The sequence below is a fragment of the Lepidochelys kempii genome, chromosome 7, assembly GCF_965140285.1.
Source record: "Lepidochelys kempii isolate rLepKem1 chromosome 7, rLepKem1.hap1, whole genome shotgun sequence".
NCBI lineage: Eukaryota > Metazoa > Chordata > Testudines > Cheloniidae > Lepidochelys > Lepidochelys kempii.
The window spans coordinates 1,420,261-1,442,503 of record NC_136386.1 but is presented as its reverse complement, the minus strand read 5'-3'; the positions used below and the strand labels follow the sequence as shown (position 1 = coordinate 1,442,503).

The 22,243-nt window shown below is 48.0% G+C and overlaps 1 protein-coding gene across 11 annotated transcripts in view; it reads right to left on the bottom strand.

The window, feature by feature from the left end:
- QRICH1 (glutamine rich 1) overlaps nucleotides 1-21,325 on the bottom strand; it is a 44,166-nt gene extending 22,841 nt beyond the window's left edge. For 2 of the 11 annotated variants that reach the window (XM_073350849.2, XM_073350860.2), the window contains exons 1-2: nucleotides 14,596-15,393; nucleotides 10,337-10,666 (exon numbers count right to left, since the gene is read on the bottom strand). In XM_073350849.2, coding sequence (XP_073206950.1) covers nucleotides 10,337-10,645 — 309 coding nt within the window. In that variant the 5' untranslated portion in view covers nucleotides 10,646-10,666; nucleotides 14,596-15,393. The other 9 variants (XM_073350851.1, XM_073350850.1, XM_073350852.1 and 6 more) reach the window with 9 other exon arrangements.
- Nucleotides 21,326-22,243: the final 918 nt, after the last annotated feature.

Genomic DNA, 22,243 nt, shown 5'->3' with positions numbered 1-22,243 from the left:
ACATGAGCTATTGTTTCACAGCTTGTGATTGCTTTTCCTTTACTCACCAATATTCAGCTCATGTACAATATTCAGCTTTATTGTCCATATATAAAGGAGGCAGAGATAAAAATTTGGGTAGTATCTAAGTGTCTTAGAAGCACTTTCAATGGGACTTATGCTCCTAAGTCATTCAGGTGCTCTTTAGCCTGGGATTTTCAAAACACAAAGTGAGAGATACTTAGACAAAAAAACCCCACCACCCAGCACTAATTTTTGCACAGCTACTTAAAAATACACTAACTATACATAAGCCCTCCTTTTAGAGCGGTCCAGATATCAATGATGCAGAGATAGAATAAAAAAACAAACAAAAAAGCAATGTTATTTTCACACCTTCACACAAAACAAGAATGTGAATGAAAACCTGATAGGACAAGAATCTTCCAGTTTCTCAGAGACCGCCACACAATGAAGTGGTGTATGCAGAGGGCAGCACGACATTAGAAAAAACTCCCAGAATGCTGGATAGATATCAATGCACATAGCGGGGCCTGATCAGGTTGACAAGTCCCTTGCATTTAAAAAGATATTTTGCTCTGTGCTTCATGTTCTCAGGGTATCCACTGCTTTCCTTATATTCGCTTTTTCAGATCATAAAGTCTGTTCCATTGCCTTAATGTACACAATGCTCTGCACCTCTTACTAGTCCCCAAGAGAAGGCACTACTTTTGTTTCTTATTTCATTGGAGGGGAGTAGGCTTCCTATTACATACCAAGAGGCAGTCTCCAACTGTAGGAAAGTGCAGCTAGAAATGTGGCAAGACTGGTTTATTTCAAAGCAGAAGCCATCTCCATTCCTAGAAACAGCCAGGGCAGTGCCACCTGCATTTTCCTATTTTAACCCTTGTTTTAGAGCCTGATTATATACCTACTGACATTGGGGGAGGGGCGCGGGGAGGGAGGCGCTTCATTAGCTTTGTCTCGGGCCTTGATCCTGCACTCACTAATCTGCTACTCCTCAAGAGCTAAATCCTAACTACTAATATACTAGCACGTTCCTATGTTTGTGTAGCCATTATTCCAGATATCCAGAGATGCAAGAGGCAGATCCAGGAAGAAGGTAGGATGACACAGGTAAAGGATCACACTTAGTGAGCTGCTAATTCTTCACAACTTCTGTCAACAACATCTGTCATTTTGGTGACAAAGTCTGAACTGAGATACTGAGTGAGGAACTAAGTAATGGGATACTGAAGCTATTCCTACTTTGATTTCCCATCACCATTCCCCCCCCTCCCATAATAAATCTTCAATATTTTCTCCTTCCAACAGCCCTACATTGTAGCAACCCACTCCCTGCTAGTGTAACCAACACCATTCCTTAAGTCATCTAGAAGGGGTTGCTAGAGAGCAATGCAAGGCACATACTTCAAAGCATTCCCAAAACTCTCTACTCCTGAGGGAATTATGTGCCAATTAAAAAATTCTGCGCACAATATTTTAAAATTCTGCAAATTTTATTTGTCAAACAAACATGGAGGCTCTAGCATGGCATTGGGAGCACAGGCCACTGGCTGCACAGAGGTGGGAGATCACAGAGAGATCTCGGAAGGGGGGTCTGAGTATTGAGGGCTCAGTGGGGGCATCCAGATGCTGGGGGAGTGGGGTTCAGTGGGGTGAGGATCCAAGTGCAGCTGGTTGGGCCTTGGTAGGGTGGGGATCTGGGTGGCTCGTTGGGGTGCTCCAGGTACAGGGGGAACGGGGCGGCTTGGCGGGAGGGTCTGGGCAGATGGAGAGCAGCTCCGTTTACAGTGATTCCCCCCCCCCCCCCGCAGCTGAGGCACAATAGGTGCAGGAAGTGGTTGGGGGGAAGAGTTTGCAGAGCTTCCTACAGCCGAGGGAAGAAATTTGGGGGTGGGTCTGACACAGCCCTGGATGCTGTGCAGGAGAAGAGGAAGTCCCATCCAGCCCAGCAAGGACTAGCAGCTGAACCCAATGCAGGGTAGGAGCCACCAGCCGGGTCTTCCCCAGTCCTGCCCCACAGCGATTTACCTCTGACAGCTGCCATGGGCACAAGAAACATACTGCTGGGGAGGGTCGCAAGACTGCTCTTGTGGCTTCCCCATCAAAGTAATTTTTCTGCGGGGAAGCAAAGAAATCTGTGGGGGACAATTTCTGCACATGCACAGTGACAAATTCCCCCAGGAGTACCCCTCCCTGCCCAAGATCCAAACTTGCTAGGCTGGGCTCTCACTGCCTTTAACTTTGAAACAGCTATGAGCTGTGAAAAAGCCAACATATTAGGGGAAAAAAGGATGAAGTGGTGTTTTTTGTACAGGACAAACAAATTCTGTGGCTGACTTTAGAAAAAGATACATTCAAGCCTCTGTCAGCCTGCAGGCTAAGCCCTGCAGAGAAATACTGTCTGCTTTAGTACTCAGGAGGTAGCATAGGAACAGCAGTTTCCATGCTAGGAGTTCCCAGCATAGAGCCATTATAGGCCAGGGCATCCCAAGCCCACTGGCATCAAGAGACCAACTAAAGTGACCAAAATTATCTACAGATAAGTTCTAGCATGTAATAGCTGGCCGATGACTCCACAAGCCAAGTCAGGCTTTCACTAGGACAAGAGCAACATAGCAAGACTAGTGTTCTAGTAAGCAGAAATGGTGGTTTCTGCAGACTTCCAGAGAATCTTCACCACTGTCAAGATCCCTTCACACTAAGCTCCCTATCACACTGTGTGGGGGTAAAAGTAACATTCAGACAACAGGACATAAAAACAACATAAGACATGGTTCTTCAAAAACAGTCCTAAGTCACTGAGTCAAATACTATAATATTTTTAAATTGCGTCATGGGCACCTAGGACATATGGAAAGATGCTCTTTTTAGTGTGTGTGTGTGTGTGTAAGTCTAAAAAGATCTTGGAAGCAGACAGTTAGACTAAAGCTCTATTCTAAGCAGTGCTTGAATAGCAGGAAATATACAGGATGATATACAACTGCTTTAAAGGAAATATTTTATTACCTATCACAAAATAAAGCAAGCTCTGGGTGAACAAGTCCTATAGCAAGTGGGGAGTCTATAAGTCAGCCTCTCAAAGTTTAACTGACAGCCCTGCAATCTCAAGCCGAGTTCTGAAAGTCAAGCTGATGAACAAGGAAAATCCCGCCACAAAAGATTGTCTTCCATTTTGACTATCCCAAATCACTGCCTCCAAGTTCCACAGGTGAGCCTAATGATAGAATTTGGTCCTGTATTTAGAATGTAATCATTCTGTTGATGCATAAATGAGATAAAAACCCAGATCCCTCTCCCAGAGCTGCTTTGGTTATTTTTGCCACTGAAGTCAATAGATCTGATTCCAAATATTTGCAGGGAACAGATCTGCTGAGTAAGGAGACGCCATTTACATAGTACTCTTTAACCAAAATCACGGTTTCAAAGCTTTGGGAATGATTCAAAGCCATAGGGGTTTAAATTAGGAACATCTCAAAAAGCAGACTGAACTACTCTGCAGATATTCAGGTAGGAAGAAGCAAGTCACAAAACCTAATTAGTGAAAAGAGGAATGCATTCCTTGCCGATTCTTTTCTAGAATCATGCACTTCTGTAGCAACAAGATTAAGGTCTTTCCAGCTTCTTCTCAATTGCCTCTTTCTCCACCTCCCATCCCCTGTATACTTACTGGTTTCAGAGTAGTAGCCGTGTTAGTCTGTATTCGCAAAAAGAAAAGGAGTACTTGTGGCTCCTTAGAGACTAACAAATTTGAGCATAAGCTTTTGTGTAGCTCACAAAAAGAAAAGTACTCCTTTTCTTTTTGTGTATACTTACCGTGTCTCTATAATGGGTCTGAAATTGTGGAACAAGATGTGTCTGCAGCTAAAGGAGAAAAAGACTGAAGAAGAGTAGACAAAAGTAAAACCACAAGGAGATGTGCCATCAGAGCAGCACACACTGCTTCTCAGTTGATGCAGTTACCTCACCCTTTTCTATACAACTGTATCAAAGCAGTCCCTTTGCAGCAGTAACATGAGCAAATAACCCTCAGGCTTCAGAACTTTAGAGGTCAGTAACTGAATAGCCCAGTTTTTGAAGCCATAGGAGCGTCAAGAATCTTACAAACCTGGAAGATCTCAATTTCACAATGACATTCTGACACTAAAATGGGCTGTAAACAAGAGCAACAACTAAAACTTCTCCCACTATTATTGTGTGTTCAGGAGGGATGGTGTGGGGAAAGGAGAAAAAAGGAATTACACTGCAGGGGGAAAAACAGTTACTTATCCACAGTAACTTTCTCTCCAAAACATGAAGCCTCCAGATCCCCCAGTGTACAAGATGTGGAATGCCTAGCCAAAGTCATTAAGAGTTTATGGCCAGAAGGAACCATCAGATCATCTAGTCTGACCTCCTGTGTAGCACAAGCCCCCACCGCCACTCAGCACCTGCACACTAAATCCAACAAAAAAGTATTACACCCCACAGGAGCCTACTCCGACATGCCACAAGCAGAGAGTAGGAAGGACTGAGACGCACCAGTGCACAAGGCCCGGGAAATGTCAGGGAAATGATTAAGTGAGATATACCCAGATAATCCTGGCAAATGACCCACAATCTCACCCACACATTGCAAAGGAAGGCGATGCGGACGTAGGTTTTTGAGCTGTAGTTTCTCCCTCAAGCTCACTATTCTAGAGTGTTTTAATGTTTTCAGTTGTTCTACCTCCAGAAGCCCTATTTAGAACTAGTCTCTAGAGCAGAGCTCTGTGGCCAAGATTTGTAAACAAGTCACTGTTAATTAGCCCCTTTCTCCTGCATGACATCACCTCTACAGACTCCCACTATGATAGACCAGCTACCAGTGACTTCCAGGGCAAAACGGGCTGAGGAATCCTTCTAGATGAGCAGGACAGAAGCACTGCCTTCCCAAAGCCAGTTCTTGATGCACAAGACCCTCCTGATTGATACTATTGGCCATTAAAATTCCCTTAAGCAAAGGGTGACCACACAATGAGAGGCACAAGAGAACAATTATTTGAAGGGGCCTTCCATGAGGCTGGTTACAAATTCAAGTGATGGGAACTAGTAGGCTTCCAGGTGGGAGAGTAGAAGTCTGATAAGACCCTTTAAAAAAAATAATTCGGGGTGGAGCAATAACGTTGACCTCTTTCATAGGCACATGTTAGAGCAGAACTAGCAGCTTGGTAGACCTAAGTGTACCCAGAGAGCCCTGATGACCAACAAAGACCGTGCAAAATAACTGGAACACGACAAGAAACAGGATCAAAACATCTGCCTTAAGCAAATGTTAACAGTTTTATTTGAGAGCCTAATACTTTCTGCACTTTAACAGAATTGCTTTGAATGCCCCACAGGCAAGCACAACATAGCCCGATCTAGAAATTCAGCAGGTCCGATGCAAGGTCTGGATGAACTACTTTCTGTTCCGCTGGGACAGGAGAGGACAAGAAAAATGGATGATCTCTGGCCCGGACTGTCAGACCCAAGCCTGCTGATGCCCAAGCCACTGCCATGAAAATCACCTTGGTTCTGTTCGGTCAGATCCTCCTCACTATCTGGGTAAGAAAGGAAACTGAGGAAAGCATAAAGGACCCCTTTTCCCTAAGCATCAATGGAAGACACTAACAGACATTATGGATCTCTACCTGCTATCAAACAAGTTTACATGTGGTGAGCGACAGCCAGACAACTCAGGTTATTGGCTAAAGTTTTGTCTGACTGCACCTGGCACATATGAATGGAGAGGGGAGGTGTCCCTTTGGTCCTAGTGCACCTTTTCCACAGATGGATCACCTCTTGACACAAAGGCAACAAAGCTCCCTGGAATCTGTTCACATAGTACACTGTGACCATGTTGTATGACATTATGCACTGGTTGCCTCCAGAAGCGTAGGAGAAAGTCAGAACTAGCCACAGAATTCTTGGCTCCATCAAATTTGTGCGTAGAGCCTTGCATGGAAACAAAATTATATCTGCTTAGAGCTCTATTTATGTAGAGCCTCAACTCTCTAGGTCTTCAGACACCATCAACAGTCAGATCCTAGATATACTCCTGGACCCAGACCAAGGACTCGAGCTATCATTTTCTGAGCAGCAGGCTGACAAATCAGCTCCTTCCTCGAGAACTACTATTGTGCCTAAGTTGTGCAAACTTGGTTTGCACAACTAATTCAGCTACCCTTGCAAGGGTCACCTCCATTAGCCTTGAACAGGACGGAACAAAAGGAGCAAGTGCCATCAGTTCTAACACTTACAGACAATCTCACTAGGCCTTCTGTTCTGAACCGGAATAGTTCCACTGCCAAGAGGAGAATTTGGAACCTGCCCTGAGGCAGGAACACTAAAGCCCTTATAGAAACTAAGATGGCCTCTATGAAGGTTAGCTGCTGAGATGGGACCAATGTAGACTTCCTCTGTTTATTCTCACCCCAAGAGACAAAAAAGGGTGCAAGTCTCCCAGGGCCTGAACTACCCCTGCTACAAGACTGTGCTCTTATGAGCCTGTTGTCCAAGTATGAGTAAGCCTGCAGACCCTGATGCTGCACATAAGCTGCAGCCACCATCAAGCACTAGATGAACATACTAGGGGATGCTACCAGTCCAAAGGGAAGCATCTTATACTGTCCACCATGAACCAGAGATACTGCCTGTGCCTTTTCAAGAAGTGGAGGCAGATATTTCGAAGTAAAAGGGCCCCAGACCAACGGATGTGTGTAGGAACTATGTTCCTTAAAGAAATCATGCAGAATTTGATCTTCATTAGATCCCTGATCAACTTGCTGAAGTCTTATACAGGGCACCTGCCACCCTTTATTTTGGGGATCAGGAAACATGAGGAACAAAGCCTTTCCTCTGGGGAGACTGTCAGTTTCTATGACTCATTTTCAACAGGGTCAGGAGCAGTTTCTTCTGAAAGGGAAGGGGATTTGAGCTTTGAAGAAACTTGTAACCAAAGAGCATTCCAGGATCCCCAGGCCCCAGCAGGATGAAGAGCAGTAGCTCATCATCCATGAAGAGTCTGGCACTAATGGTTCTTAAAGGGAGGGATAGAAGAGTAACGATAAGGAACTGAATCTTACCATGGATTCTGGTTCCCTCCCCACCCACCCACTCTCTCTCTCAAATCTGCTGCTTCGACACAGCCCACCTGCTGCTGAGACAGCATAGGATGAAGACCTTTGTTTGCTCTGATGGGGACAAAACACTCTGATAAGCAAACCAAAGCAGTTTAAAGATGACTGTGGGGAGATACTTGACCCAATACAAGCAATCTGGCCATGAATCTTGTGGCCGTTATTTCTCAAAATGGCATCTCTCTTAGATTTTGAGATCAGTTTATTTAAGAGGGAAAAATCTATTATTTTAGGTTCAAACTATGGAAAGAGCTGAACTTTGCTGCCAAGAGGATGAGAATCACAACCACGGTAGGTGACCTGGCAACGGTGTTGGGATGTGTAAGACCACCTCAGAAAATGCTTAAATGTCTCAGAATTGTCTTAAGAATTTCAGTGCCCTCCTGATTTTTGCCCTTGGTATGAGCTGGGCCCATATATAGTTATCCTAGACTATAAAAAGCTATACTGAGCCATAACAGTTAAGATAGCAGTTAGAGACTCAATGTCACTGTTGTAGAGGAATAAGCTGTTCTGACATATAGTCCTTTCCCCAGAAGTAAATACCACTACTCCACTTGTAGCCAAAACCAGAAGTGATCCTGAGGGAGGATGCTGGAAGGATAATTCAAACCCTTCTGTTAGGACCCAGTAGAAAGAATGCAGCTCCCTAGAAATCAAGGAAGTAGAAAGGTTATGGTTCCAGAAGATCTTTGTTGATAGGAGGGCTACTTTCTCCTGGAGTTCCAAGATGTCAGCGTCTGACTTTCTAGGTAAAGCTGCCAAAGGAATCCCCAGAGCTATGCTGTTTGGCCCACTGTGTTCTGAAAGGCCCTGGTGTCACTCAGAGCACAGAAGAAAGGGGTTCAGACAACATCTGAGGAGGAGGCGGTACAAAGGAGCCAAGAGTGACTCCACATAGAATTAGTAGGCTTAGCACTGATGGTTTCGAATGTTGACATTCCCTCCACCAGAGCCTTCAAAGAGCATTGACTATTGGTGCTTTGGCCATGGTGAACCAGTGGTCGCCCTTCCGTATGTATCTGGGTCAGTAGGACCATTCATAAGACAATCCTACCCTTCTTGTGACCATCAAGATCTTGGAAAGCCATTTCCATGGTGTCTGGTTAGAGTCAACAACAGGATCCTTGCTGGAGTCCCTCCTTCCTTCCACACTGTATCAGTGGTTTCCGAAAGACACAAGAGGGGTTTTCCTTGACCCCAGCTTCAGGCCCTGGAAACATCCTGTAAACAGTTCAAAGGTTCCCTACAGGATATCTTTACAAGAGAATGGCCCCCTTTAGCCTGGGATTTGCATTGAGGTTTTGCACTAAGGGAGGCACAGGGGCCATGCCACTTGTGTCCAGGGGGTCCATTTTAGGAAAGGTCTCCTAAACTCACAGGCTATCAGCCGTTTGCAGGGACAGAGTCCACAGCATAGTCCTTGTGACCCAGGGATCTCTTGATGCCAACTGACAGAGGGAACCCAGGGGATTCATTGGGTTTTACAGGGATCCTCTGGGTCACTTATAGGCATAATAATTCACCAGAGGGTGGGATGTAAGGACTCTACCGAGAATCAACAGTCATTGTGAAATGTATCTCCAGGTAATATTCAAGAAGTTATGTTTCTGTGCTGAAAATTATGTTCTTAAGATACTCAAGTTAAGGCAAGTCACCAAATGGTGATAAATTTTCTCCTGTCAGGTAGGAGGGAAGAGGAGATGCGCATCTCTCTCTGGCTGGTCATATGCCTATTGTCTGGTGGTCTATCTATAGTCTGAGCCGAATACTAATCGATATTGTAAAATCAACTAGAAAGCAGCACGCAGGAAAAAAAATACCAGCGGGGGGGGGGGGGTCCTGTTTACAAGTAAAGACAATGGATTGTTGGGGGTATACCTTTGGATGCAAAAAGGCAACCTTCGTCCTTCACTGAGGAGAGATGAACTGTCAGCATGTTCTATTCTATGCAAGGAGGGTCAAAACCAACCTGGCTGGAAAACTCTGCAAAGACCAGGTAAGCTAATTCATTAGACAAGACAGTATATCTTGTTACCTAAATCTAGGCTTGAGAAGGCATATCATGATTTTATTGAATATATAACCATTTGTTTACAATACTCTGACTTACTACTTCTTGAATCTCTATACTTCATTAAACAAACTTTCACTTCTTTGCACTATAAAGAGATCCGAGTGCTGTGTGTTGAACAGAACAATGAAACTGGTAAGCTGGTGTCTATTGTTTCTTTGGGAGCAGTGGGTCTGTGAATTCAGTGAGTGACTGATGCATCAGGGATTTGTCACTCCAGAGGGAGGCTTGGAAGACTCAAGGGTTGGAGTGTGCCTATTGCTAACCTAGGAGAGGGAGTAGAGGCTGAGTAGGTCTGGAGTGGAGTGCTTGTTGGGGAGCTGACCCTTGGCAGGCACAGACAAGGCTTCCTCATGCTAAGGGCAGGGGCTAGCGAGGTCCCTCACAATCCTGGATACCCCAGGAAAGCGTCAGAGTTCTCCTCAGGCTTTCAGAGAAGTCCTTACAGACATCTCAACCTGGGTTTGAGTGGTCCTACCCAAGGCACAAAAATCACTTTTCAGGTCCATAAGAAAAAGAAAATATCAGGGCAAGGAGAATGCCTCTCACTTTTCTTAGATGGATCTTAGCAGCTTGGGCAAGGCACAAGGTAACCCAAAACCGCAAAAGCAAAACTTCAAAACAGCTCAAAAACAACAATTAAGCCAAAATTATCAGGTGTATCCTACACCTATCTGAACTATTCTATGAAAAGAACAGAAAAATGAGAGGTTGTTTCCATAACTATTCCAGCAAGCAAAGAGAAATTAACAGGCCACTAGAGGGGATGGGGTATTTACAGCCACTTCCTATGAAATTAGGGTTTGAGGAAGATGCGCACACACCAAAACTGCTAACTATTTCTCAGGAAGTTGGCATCACCTCATTGCTAGGAATGGAACTCCTCCAATAGTGGGGCTCTGCAGAAGTAATGCCATGAGACATTATCTACCAAACTTCTCATATGAAAACTAAATAATTTCTGATACATGGAGAGCTAGGTGTCCACAGACTAGTGTTTATAAAGTTTTCCTACTTTTTACATTCTGACCTGCATGTTGCACATCCCAAATATAGACACCTGATTGTAACTGATTTACAAGTTAATGCATAAATTCAAAATGATCATTCAGATGTTTACCTGGACCTGTTGTGGCTGCTGAACCTGTATCTGTTGCTCTTGTTGCGTTTGTTGCTGGACACTGGTTGTAACGGGACAGGCAAGCTCAAGCAAAGATCCGGCCACCTCTGTGCTGTCCGTGTAAATGCAGTTTCCACCTTGTTGATATACCATGGTGGTGGTGGCTGTCTGCTGGAACTCCTGGAGAGCTTCAGGTCCCTTGGAAGCAAGAGAGTCAAGAAACTCCTTCATCCTGTGCTGAGGGATTGTTCGTGCTTTCACACGGATGTATTCTTCAAAGGAAATGGTGTTCTCCAGAGAATTATTCATATTGCAAGGTCCTTAGGATTCCTTAAAGGAGAAAGTTAAGACTCTAGTTTCACAACTTTCATAGTTGTTTCACAACTTTCATAGTTATATTGTACAAGGGTACACATGAAGCCAGTGGCTAATATCTTACACACGCTGGATTTCTGCATGACAAACATGGACACCCGGAAGCCTTTAAGAGACAAATGCTGTAGTTTTACATGCCATTTTATGCAGCAAGCATTTCTTTAATTAATCCCTTGTTAAGAGTCACAACTGCACACTGCTACCCTTCAGGCTTACTTGCCTTGTATAAAGAGCTCTCTCCAGAGTGTTGTCTCCTGCTGATGACTTATAGTAATGCACTCAGTCTCAGGCCAGAGCAGTCCTGAATAGGCTAAATTAACCCTTATTGAATTTTATGTGTTCATTTACAACATGGAATACTATATATAGTATCAAGAACATTTGAGATGCCATTGCCTATGGGATTGGTCTATAGCTACAGAGGTGACAGAACCAAGTATCATAACCCATTAGGCAAAACAACACTCTGTGGTAACTAACAGGAAGGAGGAGAAAAGGAAGTAGGAAGTGATTGTATCTCTACATTTACACTGGGATTAGGACTGGGATTATTCTCTCACTTTGCTAAGCAGAATTTTCAGACTTCTTTAAAAGGACAGAGGACAGAACACTGGAATCCAAAGATTCTATTAAGTGGGACTGGTGCACCTGGAAAGAAGCTGTGAGGTCTTGAAAAAGTGGGCAACAGCAGGCCTCACACTCCTATTACCAAATAGGAGGAGGAAGAAATCAGCATGAAGCACAGTATAGTAGGAGGGACATACATGTAAGGTGAAGAAAGGGAAACAGAGCAAAAGAAACCAACAAGACCAGGGAGAAAGTAAGAGCAAAGAGAAAAAAAACAAATGAGGAATCACCCAAGAACAAGATTAACATCTGGGGTATTATCTCACAGGTACTGTTTGAATTGCTGATCCATCTTGTTTAAATACAAGAAGTATTTCTATTTCACTATCACCTTTTCTGTGAGTGTATTCTTGTTTCCAGAGCAGTAATAACTCATGGTAAAGGGTAAACACATTTAGATGGTAACCTTACCACTACTGATGCGGTCATGCAATGCTGTGTGGAGATATGGGGTTGCAGCCACAATTACCAGGATAGGGAACTTTGGGTGACTGGGCCCAATTATGTATACAGAAGAGAAAGGGACACATACAGATCACACTATATATACACACACACATTATGGTGATTGGGACTACAGAAAAAATAGATGAGAAAAAAAGCTGTACGACATATCAGCACTGATTTGGTCACAGGAGACTGACTACATTCGTTCAACAAGGTGGCCCAAAGTGTTATTTCTAAAGCAGTGTGCAATCAAAAGGAGGTTTAGTAATAGGCTGTCAACATTAAGTGCAACAGAGTTCTAGCAATGTGAGCTGGATCAGACCCTAAATCACTTCCATTGTTGGTCTGAAACCCACTCCGACCTGGTCAGGCAGCACCACACCCATGACACTTCATGCAGGAAGGGTCATAGATACAAGTCACTACTAGCACATGGGTCAAAGAGGTATGGATCCCAAAGGCAGAGAATGTGTGCGAGGCAATTCTTGCAGAACATAATTTATGGGACCTTAAAAATAAGTGACAAGTTTCTGCAATGGGTTCCTGTAGAAAAATCCAAGCATTTATAGTGAACACACAACTATATGGTTGTGCTTACACAAATAAAAAGTACAAACTTACATTGTTCACTTATTTAAGAGAAGGGTGTTAATACAGAATAGCTGCATTTGCCACCGTACCTTGGCCACAATGTTTTATAACACAGCATACAGAAGCTTCCATACAACTATCTGATAGTCAGAAAAAAATACTGTCTTTCACTGAAGTTACACTTTGACAAGATTTCTAACCAGCTCTACATGTGACATGCAACTAATGAAGCTATTCATGTCACTGCTGACTCAGTGACAAGTTTCCCCAGAAGCCACCAAGAACACAGTCCAAACATCTTCAACGGTTTACCTTCTCTCAGGAAGAAAAAGTTTGACACTATCTACACCTATGCTGAAACCAACAGAAACCCTGGTCTTGCTAATGTTTTCAGTGCTGCAGTAGACCACCAAGCCTTCATCAACAAATTCCAAAATGAGCATTAAACCTTACTGAAAGAAAACAGAAACCCAGTATGATACTTTGAAGTAGAGAATTGTTAAGTTTCCAGTGTGTGTGTGTGTTTGGCTGGAATTTAAGCCTACTGAAGTTTGCAGAGATTTGGCCCGAGTACTTTGACTAAGACTTTCAGATGTGAATAGTGACTTTGGGTGCCCAATTTGAAATGCATTCAATGGGCCTGACTTTCAGAAGGCAGGTGCTCAGCATTTTTGAGAAAGACTCCTCTAAAATGTCTCAAGGTTGGCACCCAAAAACTGACCCTCACAAAAAAATTTCTAGTTACTTGTGAAAAATCTTGATCCTTGTGCTGGAAGCTGTTTTCACATATACAGCTGACTGCTCTGGGGCAGAGCTTAAAAAAAAACAAACGCAAAACCCAGAAATCTAGATCTTAGTTTTTAATCTGCCTGTAACTAGTAGGAGAGACCCACCACCACTGAGGTCTAGGGGCTTGAGAACTAAGCTTCCATCCACTACTTCCAATAGCTGGGAAGTAGAACAAGTGCTGGGATTCTTACTTACTGTCTCTTGACCTCAATCAGGTGTTCAATCTCTCAATTAGATTCAGACTAGCAGTCACCTAAAATCAGAAGCCCACTCTTACTTCCCCTACAGTCTGCTGGAAGGAAGCTTTCCTTTTTCTCTCCCTCCCAATCCCAGAGCCTAACAGCTGTTCTACTAAGTTCTTACATTGCATTTATCACTGTGGTATCTAAGCACCTTCAGAGTATTATCTAATATACATATATCCAGAGTGCATAGGAGCATTAGTCATGGACCAGGACCCCCTTACCTTAGATACTGTACAAGCAGAACAAAGATGGTCCTTGCACCAAAGTGTTGGGGAGTCTCTGCTATTCTACCTCTCCCAACGTTCTGAGAGATTGGGAAAGAGGCAGACTGGAATCTCTAGTGCTCCATTCCTATAGTCTCCCTTTTTATTTATATCGCGAATTTAAAAACAAGTCTCAGTTTTTCTAATCAGCAGCTGAGCTAAACTGACCTTACCAAATTCTTGTCAATTTCAAGGCAATCTACAGAAATATGGAACTGCAGTAAAACTGATCAGGATCTTGTTAGTTTCACTCTTCTGCCCCTTGGCAAAAGTATGAGCAACAGCAGAGTTATTAGTGCTGACCATAGATTCAGGAAGGTAACATGTTTTGAAGCCTTCTTTTTCCATTGAAATTTTAAAAAAAATCACAAAAAGAACTAAGCCTCTCCCTTTGACTACCTAACATACCACCTCCCCACAGGCATGTTTACTACTCAGCATTAACAAATATATTTTTATTTTTTAAAATAAAAACTTCTACAGGTTTCCAAGCACACACACAATATAATTCTCTTTATGCAAAGTTAGTATTGCGTTCAACAGCAAAAAAACATTTATACTAGAACGTACGCAAATTTGTACTGGCAGGCAGACAACACCTTTACCATTAGCTATTAAAATATCAGGATAGATCAGTTTATGCACTCAGTTTATCCATTATGTACAGTCCATTTCAAAATGAAGTGAATACTCATCACTACTAAAACTTGGCAGAATGCATTTTTAAACTGTTCAGCAAAGGTTACTGCTTGGATACATGGATATAATTCCTCCCTTTTCAGCTTAATTGCATTTTCCACTAAATAGGATTTGAAAAATAGTCCAAGTTCATGAGCATAAGTGGTTAGTTCATTAAACTTAGAGACTAAAGATACTGAAAATGTACACACAGATTTGCAGCAGGTGGACTATCTGGACTCACCAGTCACCATGTTGCAGGTATTTCTGCTGCACTTGTCCTGAGCTCTTAGACTTGTAACATTCTGGAGAAGACAGAACAAAGAAGCCCTTTCTATCCCCAGTTTTTTGGTTATTTTTAGTTAAATTGTATTTTTAAAAGACAATGAAATAAACACAAAATGAATATTATCATAATAATGCTACACCCTTAATAGAGAATTCCTAACTAATTACTACAAGACATGCCCAATTCCTAACCAGTTCGTTTTACTTCCAGATCTTAAGAACACATATTAAGCTCTCCATGTACATCTTTTGCATAGTACAGAATGTTCTTCTCTAAGACAGAGAACTGTGCTGGAACTTACATAACTTTTAATGGACACTGGAGTTATTGAAACTTAGAACAAGGCAGTGGGGAAAAAAAACATTGCCATAAGGTCCAGATGCCTTTTCTTGCTCCTTTCTCCTCACAAGTGTTCAAGGTAGAACAGAGTAACTAGGCAGAGCTGGGGACCAGTAGTCCAATTAAGGCTCTCTGAGGAGATAAAAACTTTTTTAAAAAAAAGTCACTTTGTTAAATGAAGAGAAGGCTAAACTCCATACATATCTGTTAAATGGTGGGTTACACCTCAAGATTTTTTAAACCTTCTTAATTTAGTTATATAAAATATCTTCTCCTCTTGCTGGAGCTAATAAACACAACTGTAAACAGACTTAATTAGTACTTTACTAAACCACTCATCCACTTTACAAAATATACTAAGGTTTTGTGCAATACAGCAAAACTTTCTTAAGAGACCACTCAAGAGACTGACACATCAGATGCTTACTGGAGAGGTTTTCCAATAAATGAGCAGCAAGATTGTACTCAATTAATTTGCAGGGGTCCCCTAGGACAGGAGATTGCTTAGTAAGGTTGATCTTGAACAGTTTTCACTGCATATAAGCAACTATGCCCCTTGCTTTGTCTCTAAAGTAGAGATTTCTGGACTCAGGAGCCTTAGCACTTGGATCTTTACAAGGCTCTGACTATACCAGGCCTGATCTGAAGATCTACTGTATCTCTTATCTTGAAGTTTCTTAAAAGCAAGAGTTGACCCGGTCGCACTGCAGCGGGTCGTGGTGGCGATACACCACTTGCAGGCCAAAGTAGTCTCCAGACCAGACCGGCTGACAACGGGGATGCGGAGTGAGAAATGACAGGCGCTCTGACCCGCCGCTGACCCCCGGCCCCAGACCCCGCGGGCGGGCCCGGCTGCAGCTCGCCAGGCTTCTTTCCGGGGCCGCGGGCCGGGCGGGCGGGTCCCTGCGCAGCGGGGCCCGGCGCAAGCCGCGGCGGCGGCGGCAGCAGGCCCCCCGCGCAGCCCCCCGCCGCTCTCGCCCCCAGCCCCGCCGGCGCCGTGCTCGGCGCAGCCCGGCAGAGCAACACCCTGCCCCCCGGGACGGGACAGTCCCGCCCCCGCCCCCCCAGCATGCCCGGGCCGGGCGAGCCAGGCCCCAAGGAGACGAGCGCGCCCCCGCCGCCGGGAGCGAGCGGCCCCGTGCGCGTGTCCGACAGCAACAGCGGCGCGGGAAGGGGCCGCCCCGCGGCTGGGGGAGGGGTGGGCGCGCGTGGGCGCGCCCCTCCTCTCACGGGAGGCCAACGGGCCTCGCGCGGGCACAGGGTGTCTCGGGTCGCCGCGCGCTCCCGGCAGCGCCACACAACAAACGGGCCCGCGCCGGACTCGTCGGGGCCGCGCCTCCCCGTCGGGGCCGCGCCGCCCCCGGAACCACCGCCGCCGCCGCCTCCCCCCGCGTGAGGGGAGGCCGCGCTCGGCCCAGCCGCCGCAGCCCACGTCCCCCGGCCCGGCAAACCCCGCTCCGCCGCCGCTCGGCCCAGCCCGGCCCCGCCTCACCCTGGCCCCGCCGCCGCCTCGCTCCGCCACCGCCTCGGCCCGACTCTTTCCCCCTCACAGCTCCCTGGGCGCCATCTTACATTCAACCCCCCGCAGCCAATCAGCGCTCAGCCCCGGCCTCGCGAGAGCGCGGCCCCCAAGCCCCGCGAGAGCTCCGCGCCCGGAGCCGCCCTGCGCCTTAAAGGGGCCGTGCGCCGGGGGCCCTAGGCTCCGCCCTGCCTGCTGCTAGCGCCCGGGGGCACCTTGGCCCGGCCCAGTGTGGGGCAGATTCCAGACCCCCCCCCGCACCGCACTGGGGCTGGCGGGCCCTTGCAAGCCTTGGGCCAGGCCTGGCCAGGTGCATGGCGCTGCACAGCACCCTGTCCCAGCCCCTCACAGCCAGGTCATCAACCACCCTGCCCTGGAGAAAGCGCTGGCCCCTGCCAGGGGGAAGGCCGGGCCCCGAGCCAAGGCCAACAGCCTCAGCCCGTCCCATGCCAGCCCCAGGCTCCGCTTCCCGGGAACACTTTTAACCCAACGGTTACATAGCGCTTTGCAATGGGAAAACCCGAACGTCCGGCTGGACCGGAGAAAGCCAGGCGCAGGAAGAGACTGTCATTCCTTACACAAAAGAGAGCCAGCCTGTGGTTTAGTTTCTTGCTATTGATATCACTGCCTAGGTGCCTTTGAGACTAGCCTCTACTTTACACATTGGTCCCAACGTCCATGGGTTGCTCAGTAGTAATTTAATGTTTAGTTTTGCATGCCAGCCCCGGGGGTGGCAGAATGGTATAGACGACCTTCTGAGGCCCCTTCCAGCCCTACATGTCTGATTTAACACCTTCTCCCCACACCCTTCATGGTAGAAAAGGCAGATACGTGAGAAATAAAGGCTGAAAGTTGACTTTTTCCCCATAAAGTCAAGCAACATCCTGTCCTTTAAAGACTAAGTCAAGCCTGTAGGAGGATGAAATAAGAATTAAAAACAAGTAATAGGCCCCCAACCCCTGTGCCCTCACTGATCTGACAACAGTATCTATTTCTTGTGATAGAATTTCAGCATAAGACAGAAACATTATGTATCTAGGGAAGAAAGAGTTGGTTGGGGAGGTAGAAAACCTAGCTAAAGGGCCTATTCCATCCTACATATATCACCAACACTGGTTTCATATAAAACAATTACAATATACAGTTGTCAGCACTAGGGGTGGGGAGTTTCCTGCTAGTTGATAGGCTAGACCTTTCTATAACCAGGAGAGAGAGAGCCTGGCAATGGGCGATGGGATGGATCACTTGATGATTCCCTGTTCTGTTCACTCCCTCTGGGGCACCTGGCATTGGCCTCTGTCGGCAGATAGGACACTGGGATGGACCTTTGGTCTGACCCAGTCTGGCTGCTCTGATATTCCCTGCTATCTTTACAAAGAGGAAAGAAGGTAGAGAATACGGAAGGGGCAGTCACTGTGCAACAGGAGCAGGGCCCGATGTGACGCAGTCCAGGAACGAGCTCTCAAGTCAGGGCAATATGGAGATCCTCTGGCAGCAGCTTTTTATGTCCGTAAAAGAAAATGCCCGGTGAGAGTTTTGACAATTAGGAGAGTAACTGTGACTGGAATTCAGAGAGGAAGAAGGAAGAGTGCTGACCACTATGGATGGAGCAGGCTAAACAACTCCATGGAAGAGAACAGAGGCAGGAGATACTGGGTCCCATTGGTAGGAGAGAAAGAGCAGTTCTGGCTGCACTTAGGCAAAGAGAATAAGATCAGGAGCTGTAGATATACAAGAGGAATGGGTTTTTTGGAAGCCACAGTTCTATTTCCAGTTGAAGCAGCCATGATCTTAGTAAGGCTTAGAGATAACATCCACACCTGCTTTGTCTAGAATATTCACAGCTGAGCAGTGGAAGGAGACATGGATTTCACAATCACTGTCAATAACGGAAACAAAACACTGACAGGTCAAATCAAATAGCCTGGGGCAGGAGAATGCATCAGAGAAACTTACAGGCCTTCCCAAAGCAAACATTGCTTCACAGCATTTTGGAATGCTGCTTTAGAGGAGAGCGTTGTGTGGTTGGGAAGCGACTTTGTCTTGCTCTCCCCCTCAGGACAAACTCTAGTGTTACAGGTTTCAGAGTAACAGCCGTGTTAGTCTGTATTCACAAAAAGAAAAGGAGTACTAAGATGCCACAAGTACTCCTTTTCTTCTAGTGTTACAGAACAGGAGCAACTTCTAGCACATCCCCCAATCACTGCAGTGGGCTTGGGAAGGGCTTGTCCCTACACCACCTAAGCCAGAAGGTGCGCCACATAGCAGGTTTCAGAGGAACAGCTGTGTTAGTCTGTATTCGCAAAAAGAAAAGGAGTACTTGTGGCACCTTAGAGACTAACCAATTTATTTGAGCATGAGCTTTCGTGAGCTACAGCTCACGAAAGCTCATGCTCAAATAAATTGGTTAGTCTCTAAGGTGCCACAAGTACTCCTTTTCTTTTCACATAGCAGGTATTATCCTTACTGGGCCCAGAGTTGTGAAGATGACATGCAGCTGTCTGAAAACTGTCCCTCGCCTCCCATGCATCACCTGTTGGAGCCCTGCAGCTAGCATGCTCTCCTTTTGCTTCCTGGCTTTAGGAGCAGTATCCTGGGCTCTGCACAGCAGCAGGGTCCCTCCACAATGCCTTACCATTCACACTGCAATGAGTTAGATAAGGTTTGTGTGGACCGAATGTGGAAGGACAATCACAAAGAGGGATTTGATTGGTCCAAGTATCTTAACTCCCCTCCCTGCTACAAGGCAGCCAGGCTGGGTGAGTTGGAAAGCAAATGGTTAATTGCTTCATTAAAACACCTGGCAACATCCCACACACAGTGAATTTAAAGAATACCAAGTGAGACTAGGTAACCCAGAGATTAAGAAAAACACAGGGCTAATTCAGCCCTTGAGTAACTCCTTTAACTTAATGGAGTTACACCAGAGATTACACTGGCCCACTGTTTAGCAGTTTCCATTGGCGGTGACCTGCTAACACCTTACTGCAGCTAGGCTTCAGGGAGCTCACCACAGCTGTTGTGGCCTAAAGCAGGCCAGGAAAAGTGAATTTGGCTGTGGGTACTTCTGTCTTGGGTTGGAGAACTGAGTTGTACAGGGCACTGTGCAAATCCAGAATCTCCTTATCAAGGAGCAGACGCCCTAAGGGATTCTCAGAGGCAGCCCACAGCGATTAAAGCTCCTTAAAGAAGAGCTGGAGGCCAGCAGAGCTATTTTGGCCCCAATGTCAGCATGGGAGTTGTGCACACACACAGCAGCCCTGGTTTTGGCTGTACAACCAGTCCCCCTGCCAAGGCAGAGCACATAATTTACCCCCCTCCCCCAGGTAATTGCCACAGCTTACCTGAAAGTCAGGGGACAGACTTTTAGCTGGCAAAAGGAAATGGAACAGCAGGCCCTGCCTATGGCATCTACCCTGTCCACATGCGAGGATCTTCGAGCAGTCAGTTACTAAGTACAGAACTTGTGAAAGTTCCCAGGACCCTCAGGCTACCAGGGGAGAATAAGCCTCCCCTCCCCACCCTGTGTAGCCCCTGTGCGCTCACTTTCACTCCCACACAGTCCCAGTCGGGAGCCCCGAGGGCTAATTGTAAGCAGCTGGGCCCCAGAGATAGTTCTGGGTCGTGAGAGCCCATGGAGTCGCCTGCAGGTTCCGTCAGGCGCATTCGCCCAGGGTCAGGAAGATGTTTGCTATGTCGTGGCCGTGAGGTGCTCACAGCAGCCTTGGAGCTTGTCCCACTCTGGACCTGTACAGATGCTACTGAAGGACAATCCATGGCCCTCATCGCCGGGATACCTGGGCACCTCCTGACTCCAACGCACTGATCCTCATGCCCCCGGGGGAGGTCAGGCTGGGCATCATCCCCACACTGACAGATGGGAACTGAGGCCCAGAGCCTTCCATTGGTTTCCAAAAATATCTCCCTGCCTCCAGGGTCTGGGCCCAGGCCACTTCCCCAGCCAGGCAAGGCCTTGGGTAGAGCAGGGAATTGAACTGAAAGGTCAATCCCAGCCGAGTGCCCGGCCACTGGGCCACCCTACTTCTCCAGAGCAGCGCCTGGCAGGCCTGTTCCCTTTGCTCTTCCCCCGGGTCCCTCCCCGCCACGGGAAGGGAGGCAGTTGCTCCCTCTGGGCTGCGGGCCCAGCCTGCCAGGAGCCGGACCCCGGCCCACGCAGGGGCGCTGGCTGCGGCTGCCGGCGGGGGCCGGGCCGGGCCGGGCCAAGCCGGGCCGCTTGTTAGCCCGGCCGGCTACTTGAACAGCCCCGTGGGCTCGCCGAAGCCTCCCACCCGGCAGGGCCAACACAGCCCCTTAAGGTGGCCCGTGGGGCTCGCGGGGGCCGCTGCCGCCGCCCCCCCGGGAAGCTGCCCCCCTCCAGCGCCCGCGGCCCAAACCCGCCGGCGGCGGCCAGCGCGGGCGGCGGGCCCGGGCCCGGGCCCCGGCCGGGGGTCAGGCCGCGCCCAGCCCAGCCCAGCCCACCTTAAGCGGGGCCCGTGTTTGCACGGCGAGCCGGGCAGGGGGCGAGCCGAGCCGAGCCGAGCCGAGCCCGCCAGGCTCGCGGGGGGTGGCGGGTTGAAGCCCCGCAGCGTCCTCCCGGAGCTCGGCTGCGAGCCCAGCTCCCGGCGCTGCCCGGCCCCGCGGTGACCTGCCGCGGCTCCCCCGGCCCGGCCCGGCCCGGCCCGCCTGCGAGCCCCGCTCGCTCGCTCCCCCGCTCCCGGTTCATCGTTACCGCGCCGGGCCTGGGTCGCGGCGGCCGCCATCGCCGTCAGAGACGCGCACGGCTCGGTGGGGCCGGGTATCGGCATCCCCAGCCGGGCCCAGCGCGCTCCCCGGTCTGCCCCAGCGCAGCGCAGCGCCGAGCCCTCCCCGCAGCCAGCCCCAGCGCAGCGCCGAGCCCACCCCGCAGCCAGCCCCAGCGCAGCGCCGAGCCCTCCCCGCAGCCCGCAGCCCCAGCCCGGCCTGGAGACCCCACCGCCACCTCTGGCCACTGCCCCACCCTTACTTCCCCTCCCCGGCCACAGCGTGGGCCTCGTATCCTGCTGGAGGCGTCGAGCATCAGCCTCCAGCCCCAGGGTCGGGTACCCGGCGCCGCCCCTCGCCCATGATTTGTTCCCAGGGCTGCAGGGACAGGCTGGGGTCCCTCACCCTGGCCCGGCTGGCGCGGGAGTTAGCCAGACTGCGCTCCTTGCCTCTGTCAGGACAAGGCAGGTTTCCGACCCTTTCCTTGACCCTTTGGCCACACTCCTGTTCCTGTTATATTATTAGTTGTCCCCCGAAATCACTTGGCTTCCAGGTCCTGTGGATCCCCCCTTAGGCTGGGAGGGGGGATCCTTTAGCAGTGGGCGGGCCCTGGATCCTAAGAGGATCATCTCTGGCCTCTGCTCTGAGCCCTCTGCAATTTATCAGCATCCTTCTGGCCTTGTGGACACCAGAACCAGACCCAGGATCCCAGCAACAGTCACACCCGGGGCACATACACAACACACAGTCAACCTGTGGAACTCCTTGCCAGGAGATGTTGTGAAGGCCAAGACTATAACAGGATTCAAAAAAAGAACTAGGTAAGTCCATGGAGGGTAGGTCCATCAATTGCTGTTAGCCAGGATGGGCAGGGAGGGTATCCCTAGCCTCTGTTTGTCAGAAGCTGGGAATGGGTGACAGGGGATGGATCACTTGAGGATTACCTGCTCTGTTCATTCCCTCTGGGGCACCTGGCATTGGCCACTGTCGGCCGACAGGATACTG